Source organism: Chiroxiphia lanceolata, chromosome 1 (assembly GCF_009829145.1).
Source record: "Chiroxiphia lanceolata isolate bChiLan1 chromosome 1, bChiLan1.pri, whole genome shotgun sequence".
Classification (NCBI taxonomy): Eukaryota; Metazoa; Chordata; class Aves; order Passeriformes; family Pipridae; genus Chiroxiphia; species Chiroxiphia lanceolata.
In genome coordinates, this window is record NC_045637.1 from 28,215,039 (window position 1) to 28,229,319 (window position 14,281).

The following is a 14,281-nucleotide window of genomic DNA, read 5'->3' on the forward strand; positions in this document are numbered from 1 at the left end:
TGGCCCTACTGGATGCCGGTTTACGCCACTCAAACCTCAAAGCTTGCCACTGTCTCAGGCATACTGGGCCTGGCCTGGGCTCAACTGGAGCCACAGATTTCACTCTGTAGAAGAGGCGTTTCCTAATGCACTGAAGTCGTGGTAGCACTTGGAGCTTTGGTTTAGTTCTTGCCCATAGACCTGCCTGTGCAGGGTGCTGAAATCTGTAGCTCCCACCCCGGTATTTGTGCATGGCCTGACCCTCACTGGATCCTGAAGAGCAGGAAAATCCCAGCACTGTTGAGCTGTTGGGATGTTCTGCTGGCCACAACTGATGAATCTTGCTCACCTCCTTCTACCAGCTGTCAATGGGCCTGATGCACCCCAAGACACAGCTGACTCTTCTGGCTGCCAGAGCACTGATGACTCATATTCAACTTGCCATCAACCAGGACCCCCGGGTCCCTTTCCACAATTCTGCTCTCCAGCCTCTCATTCCCCAGTCTATCAGTCTGTACATACAACCAGGGTTGCCCTATCCCTGGTGCAGAATCCAGCTCCTGTCCTTGTTGAATTTCATATCATTAATGATTGCCCAGTCCTCTAATTTGTCAAGGTCTCTCTGCAGGGCCTCCCTGCCTTTGAGGGAGTCAACAGCTCCTCCCAAATTAGTATCATCAGCAAACTTGCTTAGTATCACTTCGAGTCCTGCATCCAAGTCATTTATGAAGATGTTGAAGATCACAGGGCCTAGCAGAACCCCACTGGTCATTGGTGTCAGCCTGATGTCCCACTTCCCTATTACCCGTTGTGCCCTACCCATGAGCCAGTTGCTTACCCATCACATGATGTGTTTATCCATCCATTTTGTCCAGAAGGATCCTGTGAGAGAAAGTATTGAATGCTTTACTGAAATCCAAAAACATTACGTTAGCTGGCTTTCCTTGATCAATTAGATGGGTTACCTTGTCGTAAAAGGAAATTAAGTTTGATAAGCAGGACTTCTCCTTCATGAACCTGTGCTGGCTGTGACCAATGACTGCACTGTCCTTCAGGTGTTTTTCAATACCTCCTGGGATAATCTTCTCCAGTCACTGAAGTGAGACTGACAGGTCTGTAGTTTTCCAGGTTATCCTTCTTGCCCATCTTGAAAACTGGGACAATGTTTGCCAGCTTCCAGTCAACTGGGACCTCTCCAGATTCCCAAGACTGTTCAAAAATCATTGAGAGAGGCGTTAAGAATGACTTCATCCAAGTCTTGGAGTATTCTCTCATGAGTCCCATGAGGCCCCATAGACTTATAGAGATCCAGCTGGAGCAGCAGATTCCACACAAGTTTAGGGTCAACTGGGAGTTTATAATTCTCACAGCATGGTCCTGCAGCTCAGGCTACTTTAGCCTGTCATCTGTGTTGAAGACAGAGCCAAAGAAAGCATAAAACATCTGCCTTGTCTACGTTCCTGTTTGTGAGGTGACCATACTCATCCTATAATTGCCCAATGTCATTTCTGCACTTTCTTTTACCATTAATATATTTAAAAGAACTCTTTTTATTGTCCCCTACAGTACTGTTCAGCTTCAAATCTAGTTGAGCTTTGGCTACACAAATTTTCTTCCTATAGCAATGAGCAGCATCTCTCTATTCCTCCCATGTCTCCTACTCTTGCTTCCATTGGGCATACACCTTCCTTTTTGCCTTGCCTCCAAAAGAATATCCCTGCTCAGCCAAGCCAGCCTTCTACCTTGTCTGCTTGACTTCTGACATTTTGGAATTGCCTACTCCTGTGCCCTTAGGAGGTGATGTTAGAAAAGCGACCAGCACTGATGGACCCCAGCACCTGCAAAAGCATTTTTACAGAAGTCTGTAGGACTTGTTATTTTGAAGATGAAAGTGTATAGTGAGTGCCACAGTGATTTGGAGAAGATGGAAGAATTGTCTTATGGTTAAAAGCTTCTCTGGAGCTGTGGATTCTTTCACTGACCATGCTGCATAGCTTTTGTGTGGTGAAGGAAATTCGCTTTATCCAAGGCATTGAAAAAGTTAAAAGATTACAGTCTGTGCACGTGCCTGTTTTAGCTAAAGGTCTTTTACATGATGGCATATTATATAAAGCTAACTTTTCAGATGAATTTATTTTGCACTTGAGCGAAAATCCTATGTTTCAGGACTGATCTGAACCACTGTGTCTTTCGCAGTTGGGCTCTGTAAAAGCATGAGTTCAGTTCATTGCATTACTGAGCTTTGACCTCTGGGACAAAACCGGTTCCGCAAGTTAAGTGACAAAAAGTAAGAACTTTTCTGCTACTAGTTTGGGAACTAAGAAAACCCTTAAGGTCCATGCTGAACTTTTAGTTAGTCTCCCTTTCTGCCTATTTTACTCTACATATTTTAAAAAGAATAAATACGTTTTTTCTTGTACAAAAGTCATGGTTTTATGGCATATCCACATCTGATTAAAGAGAAATTTCTTTTCTGTATTTTGAACACAAAATACACCACAGATTGTTAAATATGTAAAAAACCCCCAGTGGCTGCACCTTAAAAGACACAGACCAAACTGGTGGGAATGATGACTCCTTCATCTTTCTGTTCAATAGCACTATGCAGACAGTGAAAATGATAACACTGACTCTTCCCCTCACAGTAGTGTCTGAAGATTAATATCTTCTTAGGACATGTTTGGGTGCTATATTAATGGTGAGCGCTCAAGAAAAAGCTAGGAATAAACTGGTAATTTTCTTTCTAGTGCAGTGTTTAATGAGTGAAGTATAAACAAGCTCCTGTATATTCAGTGACTGATGAAGTTTTGGCAAAACATACTGGTGATTGCTGGTTATCACCGTCTATTTTATGTACGGACAGTGGAAAAATAGTGCCAGGCTGTTCAACTAATGTCCACGTCACTGTCAATGACATAAGGAGGGCTGACTTCTTTCTTCATGCTGCCATATCCTACCTCTTTCCCTAGGTCTGATGTAGAAGTCACATTTACCCACCTCTCTCAGTTGTCTCTGAAGATATACAAAAAAGAAATGGAAATCTGTTGATGAAAATCAGCTGAGAAATGAGCATTTACTGTGCATTATTTGTTATGCTGTGTCCTTTAAAAATACTTGCAGACCTCAATAATTTCTGAAGTACATATTAAACCAACATGTACATGATTTGCCAGTAATTCTTGAAGTATTTGGTTAATCATCTTCACACAGAAGACATCAAAACCCAAAGTATGCTCTTTTCTGAATGATTAAGCCAGGCTTCTCATAACATTTCACTAGCAGGTAGAACCATGACAGACTGCTAACAACAAAGTGAATTCTGCTGTGAAAAAACAGAAAAAAATGGGAAAAGGAGAAAGCGATGATTCCAAAGATGTGCAAAGAAAAGAAAAAGCGAAGATTCAACTCAAAAGAAATATAGGTTATTTTGATGGGGTAAGTTTTATTATAGGAACAGTTGTCGGGGCAGGTATCTTTGTGTCTCCCACAGGGGTGTTAAAGCATTCCTTACTCAATGTTGGCATCGCACTAATAATCTGGACTGCATCTGGGCTGGTTTCTCTGATGGGTTCCCTCTGCTATGCAGAACTTGGAACCTCTCTGCCCTTCTCTGGAGGAGAATATAGCCATATTAAAAGAGGCCTTGGATCCCTCCCTGCCTTTGTGTTTATCTGGACGTCAACATTTACCAAACCAGCATCAAATGCTGCTCGAGCCTTGCTGTTTGCTGAATATGCCACCCAGCCCTTCTATGGCATTTGCCCTCCACCAGAAGTGCTGAAAAAATGCTTGGCCTTGGCCGTTCTCTGGTCCCTGGGGATTTTGAATGGCTGCAGTGTCAAAATGGCTGCGTGGGTGCAGACAGTTTTCACTCTGCTGAAGATGATGGCCTTGTCTGTAATTGCTGTCGGCGGCATTGTTCTCCTCATTGCAAGGCAAAAGGAGAGTCTGGCCAGATTTGAGGACTTGTTCGGCTCAGAGATCCCCAACGCTTCGCAGGTTGCTGAAGCCTTCTTCCAAGGACTGTACGCATATGGAGGCTGGTGGTCCCTCAATTATATGGCAGGTATCTCACTCCTCTTCTTTAGATTTTGTTCTGCAGTTGTCATTCTTGTGTTCCTCAACTTGTCTTGGTAGAACTTGTCTCTCCTTCAAGACCATAGGGTCTCTCATGTTTTATGTGAGTCCTGTGTTTGTTGGGGCTGGTAGAAGAGGCAGTGTTCCTCTCTAGGGAAGTTTCCTGCTTTTTGTCCAGTCTCGAAAATCAAACTGACATTTCCAGTGGGGTACAAGAGAAATCAAAATAGTTAATTTAAAATCTTCCACATAAACAGAACTTTTCATTCCTAAAAAATTTGCATTTTGTCTTTCTCCGTGTCCGTGCCAGTGTATTTTTAGGAAAGGATTAGGTTATCCATGCCAAACTATGTGCACATAGATAATTTCTGTTTAAATATCTGTACCTTCTCTGAGGTTATGTAGTTGTTTTGTATATTGACAAATTAATTTTGAATTTTTTTTAAAATTTAGCAATTTTATGGGATATATTTTCTTGGGAAAATAGAGTTTTGCACAGAAGGTGAAGAGAGATCTAAGGAAAGTGGTATAAATACTTTCATAGAACTTGTACTCAATTTCAAACACTTAAAATATTTTTGAATATCTGTTTACTCACCCTATTCTATATCTGATGATGTGGCAATAAGAAATAGAGCAGTTTTTAATGAAACATACAGAGATGATGTTCCTAATGTTAGTTATTCATGTCACAAATTAAATTAATAGAGTTTTATGATATGATCAGATTTATGGAATTATGTTGGAAGCAGGTTGGTATTGCTCTTATATCTTTAACTATATGTATCCATTAACCTCTATCATGTAAAACATTAAATAAACTGCATGTGTTAAATGCATAACTCAAAGTTCAATGGTGAGAACAATGTGAAATTTGGTTAATGTTTAAAAACCTGACTGTTATCATTACAATCCAGTTATTCCAGCATTAAAAATGTGTTTCAATTAAAAAAAAAGGTGACATAAATCAAGAAAGTATAGTTTTGAAATCTTAAGGATTCCTTAAAGACAAGCACTTAGCTTTGTAACCCTGAGAAAATACAAGACTATTGGTAAAATATTAATTTTTTTTTTGGTCAGTTAGCAGTACTAATAAATACCATACACTAGGCAGTACAGCTGTTTAGACAGATGCAATCTATGCAATAGTTCTGAATTGAACTGAGTTTCCTATTCTTCAACAATAACTTCATTTCTGTGAGCTTCAGCTAAAGCATCAGGTGCCAGCTGGATGGCAGGACTGCAATGACCAAAGAAACGAATGAAAAGATAAATTTAAATTGGCAGTTTTGGTGATTGTCCATTTCTGGGCTCAAAATTACCAAGTGTATTTCTTACATCTGAAATAAATCCAAAATTCTCTGATAGTCAGTATTTGAATTCTGCTGTTGTGCTTCTTCAGTCCTGGCTCTGTGCACTACAGACAGCACTGGGACAGGCTCAAGGCTGATGTTCTGGGCAGAAGATAGGAATCGTATATGAAAGAGGAAAGGGATTTCAACCTCCTAAAAAGACCTTAAGTAAGCTGCATATTTGGCTTTTCACTTCTTCCTTCTTGTGAGTTACTGGCTGGTAATACTCAGGAGATCTTCTTTAAGTGCTGAGGGAAGTGAGGAGAGGGAGTGAGGGGAAGAGCGAAAGAGGTGAAAAAGACCCTTTTTGATTGAGATGAGGATGAATTATTAGGCTTCTGGAAAGCAGCTCTATCTTTTGTTGGGAATATCATGTGCTCAGGAATGTGTGCCAATGCCTCAATTATTCCCTGGCAAAATCTGGTATTTTTTTCTTATTTGATAAGTGTACTTCTAAGCTATCAGGCTTAGCTCTAAACAGTTTTCCTCCACCAACTTTGCCCTGGAAAAGGTAATAATCATCGGTATCCAGCTGGGAATGCCCCCCTTTTAAAGCCACTGCATTATTGCTCTTCTGTTTATACCATCTAGTATTTTTTTCTACTTTTTCTGTATTTCCTGATATAAGGGCAAAGAAAAAGGTTTTGAGTAGGTATAGGCAATTACGAAGTTTAAGATCAGGACTCATGAGGTGATGTCAGAGTAAATAATCTGGCTTTAGAGTCTCATGTTTGAGGTAGTGATTTACAAGTAAAGTTACTTGAAAATTTCTTACCAAATCAATTTTCTAATGTAAGTCAAATATGTGATTAATTAAATAAAAGAGAAATTATCAGTCCTTCTGTAATTTTTTTTATCATCTGTTCATCCAGCACTCCTTCCAAAATAGTTAATAAATAGCTAAATAAAAATAAATTGTTTAAGAATCTTTGATAGTAACCTATTTGAGAACAACCATAGGACTTCACAAGCAGCGTAATTTAGCAGCCATGATCAGGGATTGGGGTAGGACCTTGGTGTCAGTCTTGTCAAGCTCTGCACAGATTCACCACTGAAATACACTTGCTGAAGCTACACTGCTTGCTTTATTTGTCTTTTTAAACTGTATTTTTCAGAAGAGATGAAAAACCCCAGCAGAAATATCCCATTAACTGTGATGACTGCTGTTCCTGCAGTAATTGTTTTTTATTTACTGGTGAACATCTCATATCTGACTGTCCTCACACCTAAGGAAATTGTCTCCTCAGGTATGGATTTAATATTTTTTTAATTAAAAAGATGTGGTTCATTAGCATACCCATCTGATGTCAATGTACTGGGTTACTTCTGCTCACCTAACTTCACTGTCCAGAAGTTTGGGTTCATTCTATTTTAACAGAGAATTCTTTAATTTTACTGTATGACAAAAGTTCGACTGAATGCAGACAGATGTTATTAAATGTTGAAAATGTTGGTTTATATCTGCACTGGCCAAAAATTAAATCAGAAGTGTCCTCAAACCTGGAAAATCAGATGAAAGTTAGGTCCTGAGTATAGCGACAACCTTTGTTTTTCCTGTAGTTTTAATCCTCTCTCCTTCTTCTTTCCCTGTCTCATAGTGTCTCAGGTTAGAGCCGTTACTGTTTAGGAGGTGGACAGTTTTGCTGTAACAGCAGACTGTGTCACCACCATGGGCATGCTGGGGCCTAAGGTGTTCATTTACTTTTCTTGACCATGTGTGTGTGTTTTTGATGCACGGCTATGAAAGGCAGCTCTCTCCTGCTGGGCAGTCCATTACTGTGGTATTTGCCCCAGCAGGTTTACCTGGCTTGCTCTGGCAGGTAGCACTGCTAGCTGTCATTCTCCCAGGAAATCTTTAGCTCATGAATGAAATACCCTTAGGATTAGATTACTGTTTGACTACTGTAACAAAAAACTACAGGCATTGCTGGTAAATACAGGTGTTTCTTGCATTTTAAGTTTTGTTTCTGTTGAGTCTGTCAGTGATTCAGAACATGGTACCTGTACTACATTAATGCTTTACTTTCTTGCAGTTGCTGTGGCAGTCACTTGGGCTGATCGAGTTATCCCCTCTGTTGCCTGGATCATTCCTCTCTGTGTTGCTGTCTCAATATTTGGTGCCCTCAACAGCAGCATGTTCACACTAGGTCGATTAAGCTATGCTGGAAGTCAGTCAGGACATTTACCTGTTTTAATATCCATGCTTAATGTCCACTCCTGTACTCCAGCACCAGCCATGATTTTTTCAACCACCATTGCATCCATTTTTATCATCCCCTCTGACCTTATTATGTTAACAAATTACTTTGGATTTTCTGCCTGGCTTATGATTGGACTGACTTGTGCAAGCCTGATTGTGCTTCGATACCGGGAACCTCATCTACGTCGACCATACAAAGTAAATGGACCTAAATTGCAAAATATTTTTACAGATTTGTTTTGAGTAGCGTGTAAAAGTTTCAGAACAAGTGCAAGTCAAAAGTGGATAGTTACGAAAATACAAATAATAATCTTGGTACTTAGAGCCTTATTCAAAAACCTTGCTTCAGGGTAAAAGGAAGTGAAACAAACAGATGGTCTGTGCCCTGGAGAACTTGCACTTGAAAAGAGGAGATGGTTATATGCAGAATGGGGGAGATGTGCACCAGATATGTACCAGTGTGGAGCAGTACCACGAACAGCGTAGGACCCTGGCTGACCGATCATGGTTAATTAAACCTTGATCTACTCTCATCTTTCCTGACACAACCACAGACATTATGGATAGGTTGAATTTCCTCTTAATCTAGTAGTTGGAAAGGTGGGTTAGAAGTGTATCCTCATTGTGAAGGCTTCTTCTAGGCACCTGAATTAGCCCTGAGTGTCTTTTAGGAACCAGTAATATCATATGTCAATAAATGCATTTCAGGTACTGCCTATCGCTACCCCTTGTGATAGAAGGAGCTTAAACAAATATTTTAGAAAGGATGCCTATATCTTGTAGGCAATTTGAGGTCAGATGATTCTTGTCCTGGGTGAGTTTATAGCAGTGTGAGAAATGGTACTCTACTGTGGCAAAGAATGAGTTGTTACTCTTATGAATGAGGTGTAAAATCACAGTTGGTCTGTTTATTTCCTAAACCGTTTTTTTTTCCTTTTCTTGCAGGTGTTTCTGCCAGTTCCATTTGTGATGGTGGCAGTGTCTTTCTTCCTAGTTTCAGCTCCCATAGTCTGGTCTCCCAATCTGCAATATGTTTACGCTTTCTTGTTTATGCTGGGAAGCCTTATTGTTTATCTACCTTTTATACATTTTAAATTGCATTTTGCATTTTTTGATAAAATTACTTGTCACTTACAGCTGCTGTTAGAAGTCTCTCCTGCTGATGGATCTGCTGAGGGCAAATGTGAATAACGGCAGCTGTTGAATCCTGGCACAACTAAGAGCCAACACAGGATTTTGTTTAACTGAGAGTGTAAACAGTACAAGTTAGATGTTAGGTGTGAAAAACAGGTGTTCATGCATGTATAGATATATACATACATAGATGAATATACATACGTTGCATTCATGTATGCATACATGCATGTATGTATATATACATGCACATATATATATATACATGCTCATATATATATGTATGGGCATTAGCATAGTAAGTTAATACGTAGATATTTGTGTGTCTGTGTATATACATAATAGGTGCAAAGGATCTCTTTTAAACTTGTAAAATCTGTAAAATGCTCTCTCTTGCTCCTGAAAACACACTTAAAAGTTGCACGTAGTCTTGCAATAATAAAAATAAGACTCAATCACAGCATACATAATTATCAATATTATAATACAATAAATGAGTAAATATATACTTAACAGCATTATATAAATATACTTTTAGAATCTGAACTAAATGGTCTGGATTATTCTTCGTTTGAAGTAGCTCATTTATTAGAATTTCTGGTTTTAAAGCCTTTACACTTCTGTTCATCTGCTTTTTTTCCCTGAATTTATTTTCAATAAAAACCTTTGAAGAACATCATAAAATTGACTGAGACCTTTTTTATACCAAGAAAACAGCACATGGTGCATCTTAGCTATTTTAGACCAGCACATAAAAATTCAAGGTGAAATCTTACAAAGCATCAAGTAAGGCAGTAAGAATTATTTATCCTCTTTATTACAGCAATAAAACTAAAGATATGTGGATTACTTTACTAAATTGTTTACATACTAGCATTAACATTACTTTATTCCTTGCTTTCTTTTCGGTGTTATTGAGAAGTAAGAGCTTTTTTAGGCCTCCTCACCTCTATTTTTATTATGTTTATGAAAGCAAGATAAATTAATTATTTTTTCTTTTGATAATTGGTCCATATTAAGTTCACTGAATATTTAAAATTAAAAACAAATAACAAGTACACAGGAAAGATCACGTACTTAAGTGATTAATCTATTAATATATGTTGGTCTTTTATAATTACAAAAGAATTACATATGTAAAGTGTTTTTTCAAATCTGTCGATGAAAGCTCCGCGACACAACCAGCAGATGGCCCCAGACTGACATCGCTCTAACACCATGATATTCTGGTCTGCTGGATGTTGTATTGGTGAAACAGTTTTATAACACAGTAGAATGAAAAAATTCGTGCTAGAATATTCGATTCACTGATATATCAAAATTTTAGAGGTCAGAATGATCGATAAAATCTTTATTTGTAGCTACCCTAAGTACAGGGCATCCGTCAATAAAGCTGGGAACCAACTGAAGGTTTAAGAGGATTTGACTTTCCACTGGAACGAGTCCCCAGATGCAAACAGGTACATGAAAAAAGTGGCTTTTCTTATAGGTGATGGTGTACACAGAATGAAATTTAAACCTTTTAAAATTCTGTAGGAAGAAAAGTCCTTACAAGTGAGAGAGCAGTGAATACAGCTGAGCTGGAGACTGGATCCTGCTGCTGAAAGCAAGGCAGGAATCAATGTTTAATTTCATTTAATAGTGCTATTGGAAAAACATTTCTCTTGCTATTTAAATTTTAAAAATAATGAGACTCACTGAAATTTTATAGGAGCAATATTTTAAGAACTGAACTGTAAAAGGAAGGAAGGAAGGATTTTACTGTGACCAAAGCACCCATCAGTGATTTGTAAATGCAGGCGTGGCAGTGCCACAGATTTTCAACTGAGGTTGATCAAGTAATTTATTTAAACCCATATTTTAATATGTAAATAAAAACTGGAAGTCATAAGGGAAAAAAGTATATGTGATAATACTATTGTGTTGTAGACTAGATGGTTAGGAAAAGCAGGTATAAGGAGGAAGTTGCTCAATTGGATGTGTTATTTCTATGTAATTCTTGTCAGTGTATCTAAACTTTAATTCCATAATGAATTGGGTACCTAGTGATCATATACATCAGGATATGTTTGGGTAATTGGAGCATGTATCTGTTAATGATACAAACTTTGAATGTAGACCTTTAGTAGTTTCAAGAAATTAGGGAACTCAAAAGTCCCATTGAAATGTAATATGAAATAAATTGCATCTATATATCTTTCTGTAATGTGAAGTAGATAGTTTTTCTTTTAACAAAAATCTAGGAGATGGCACATAAACAGGCACGTACATGGTTCTTGCCAAAGGATCAGCGGAAATGAGAACGTTTAGAACAGGCCAGAATTAAAAATGTCCATGCAAGCCCCTCTGTGAAGGCACCTTTTGATGGCCCTGCATTATCAGATCATAAACTATTCTTTTATATACCCGTACCTCATTTATTGAATAGAATGTTTGATGTCCAGGTAATTTACTATTAATTTCCTCCCATTTAAATATGTGACCTTGCACCTTGTTTGTCGGTCTCTGTTCAGATGCTGCTCTTGACAAACATTGTTAACTTCTTACAGACGTTTTTATGGTGTTGCTCATGGCAGCACCTGGCCACCTCACAAACAACTACTTAATTTGTCTTTTCCCTCATGAGCTGAGACAGTAGTATCATCTTTGCTTGCGGAAAGTGAGTTAAGCTGATGTGTAGGTTGCACAACAAGTGCAATTTGTGTTGTTCCCTGAAATCCTTCAATTCATGTCAAACACCTGAATAGAGAACCATTGATGGAGATCCAGGTTCAACTATGGATGTTTCTTTATCTTAGGAAGCAGGGCAAAGAGCCAGGGAATCAGTGAACATACATCTTATATGGCTATTCACACACCATATACAGATTTCAGTTTCCATTCTTTCCATCTTTTGGATGGAATAAAGGAAGTATGGCCAGAATTGCTCACTAACTTTGGTTGCCTAAGATGGGGTACCTTAGACCTGATTTTTCACAGTAATTATTAAGTTCAGATTTCCTATAGTCCCCTGGAATTAAGTTCCAAGGATAATAAAAAAGGAAAGAAGGACAAATTATCAGTGTCACTTTGGTTTAGATGAACAGCAAGTATCCTATAGCTCAGCTTCTGACTAACTGGGTGGCAGCTCCAATTCCTTTAAGACCTACAGTCTACTAAATGTTAAATTAAAACTATGAGATTTTAAAATTCCATAAATCAAACTGGGAGGATTTAAAATTTGATATAGAAAATAAGGAAAACAGAATTAATGACAGTTTTTAAAAATTATGGTTTAAATTATTCCAGTATGGCCTTAGAATTTATAGAGAGAAAGTAGTTTTAATTCTTCCAGGCAATACTCAAATTCCTAAATCCAGCAAGCATTCTGCAAATGCTACCTCATTCACTAAATCAAATTCCTCTTCTACAGTGAATGAGGGATTGGCTAGCTCACATTTAGCATCTTCTTCAACACAAATTGTTGACTTATTCCCAGATCTGAGTGCTCTTACTAAATGACACACTGTTTGGAAAGGGACTTACACAGCTGAGCTGAATTAGCATTATAAAAACAATCACAGATATGGTATTGCTGATCTCCTGAATATGAGTCACTGATGTTCTCTTAATGCAGCCTTTCTTTTGCCTGAGCATTTTAGAATGCTAAATCACAAAGAAGCAAATACACTATTAAATTTATAAAGATTTCTTATTGTTGCTGGATCATTCTATATTTCCGAGCAGTAAGCATAAAGGAACAAAATTCAAATTTATAACTCGTATTAGCTACTCTGGCCAAGAGCAATTCAATATTTTAATATTACGGCTTCTTTCAGTGACACTAGTTGATCTCCCTTGCTTTCCTACTTGAATATGTCTAAGAAAATGCTACATGGACGTGTGACTGTTTTAGTATTAGACTATTGCATGCTTCAGAAGTTCAACCTTAAAACAAATAAAGATAGAATATGTATATATTTGCTAAATAGAGATAAAATGTGGATAATTTTTTCCAATACTATACTGGCCCATTTCGACATGTAACCTCCCCAGCTGTTTTTATAGGTTTCTAACAAAATATTTGTATTTATGTCTGCATCACCTGGGGTTTTTTTGTTATCTCCTTAAAAAGATAACATAAATATCAAATGATAATCAGTCTTATTTTGAAAATTACGTGTAGTTATACATCATGCTAAGTTCATGTGTGCTGAACTGCTTTACCAAAAAAAAAAAAATTCACTCTGAGGCAAAACCCAGCAATTGTACAGAAGAAACAAAAAAACCCCAGCAATGAATTGATTTACTTCCCTTCTCACAGTTAATGTTAACTGTGATTCCAATAAAAAGATAATCAACTAATAATGAAAAATTTCACATATTGCTTGTGCTTTGATGTGGTGATTTTTGATTGGAACCTCTGGGTTACACAGGGGAGGGTATATGAGAAGCTGCCTATAGCTGCTAGGCCTGGAGGAGCTCAGACCTTCTGACTTCTACTCTCACATTTGATATATGCACTGTGGGTGTTGCTAAGGTTCTCCACATCTTAGTTTCCACATCTACTAAAATGGAAACAATTGTGTTTTAACAACTTAGAGGTCAAAGAGTATTTGCTTGTGACCTCTTCTGGATCACAGTTAGAAATTATTCTTGTCATTGCCCTCTGTGTCTTATTCCAAGTGCTGGGGGATCCTGGGCATTCCCAGTTCTTACTGGCTTGATTTGGAGGGGTAAGAGCTATATATGTGCTTCAGGAACTTTGAAGCTGTTTTTATTCTGCTTTGGAACAGGAAATGAAACATTTTTTAAATTAGGAAGTTGGATAACCTGTACCCTACAGGTTTAAAGGCATTGTTAAAGAGTTTGACTATTAATGTTGATTTTCAGTAGCTCTTGGTACACGGGGGAAATTTCAGAAGTGCAAAAGAAAGGTAACATGCCAATATTTAAAAAGAATAAAAGAAATGACCCAAGAAATTATAGACCTGTCAGTGTCCCATAAATCCTTGGAAAAATAATGGAACAGATAATATGAAACTGAATTAAAAAAGAATTAAAAGCGAGTAGCAGAATTAACGCCAGTTCATTTGTGTTTTGGAAAATAATCCTATCAGGCCAGCTTCACATTATATTTTCTGTAATATAGGTTGATTAAAGGATGAAGAAAATGGGATTTGGAGGTCCACCAAAGTTACAGACTTAGACAAAGTAGTTACACCACTACAAATCAATCCGTTTTGTTAGTCAAACTTTGAAGAGAGTAGGATTTTTCATCATCTTGCAAAGCTACTAAAATGAACCTTATTAGCAAGCTTATGTACATCATATTGGCTAGGGACTTTATACTTCTTTTGACAACAGAAAAAGGTATTGTTGTTTCTGGCAGCAAGACCTAAGTGTATTCACAGTGGTTAGGCTGAGACCTCCCTGTGTGCCACCATATATACAACAGGTCTTTATTGTAAGGGTGGTGAGGCACTGGAACAGGTTGCCTGGAGAAGTTGTGGATACCCCACCCCTACAAGAGTTTAAGGCCAGGTTGAATAGGCGTTTG

The 14,281-nt window shown here is 37.9% G+C and overlaps 1 protein-coding gene across 1 annotated transcript; it reads left to right on the forward strand.

The window, feature by feature from the left end:
- The first annotated feature begins 3,202 nt into the window (after positions 1 to 3,202).
- SLC7A13 (solute carrier family 7 member 13) lies at positions 3,203 to 9,293 on the forward strand. The gene is made up of 4 exons (XM_032711761.1): positions 3,203 to 4,045; positions 6,524 to 6,655; positions 7,442 to 7,806; positions 8,554 to 9,293. Exons 1-4 carry the CDS (start codon positions 3,322 to 3,324, stop codon positions 8,797 to 8,799), a joined length of 1,467 nt encoding a protein of 488 aa, XP_032567652.1. The 5' UTR covers positions 3,203 to 3,321; the 3' UTR covers positions 8,800 to 9,293.
- Positions 9,294 to 14,281: the final 4,988 nt, after the last annotated feature.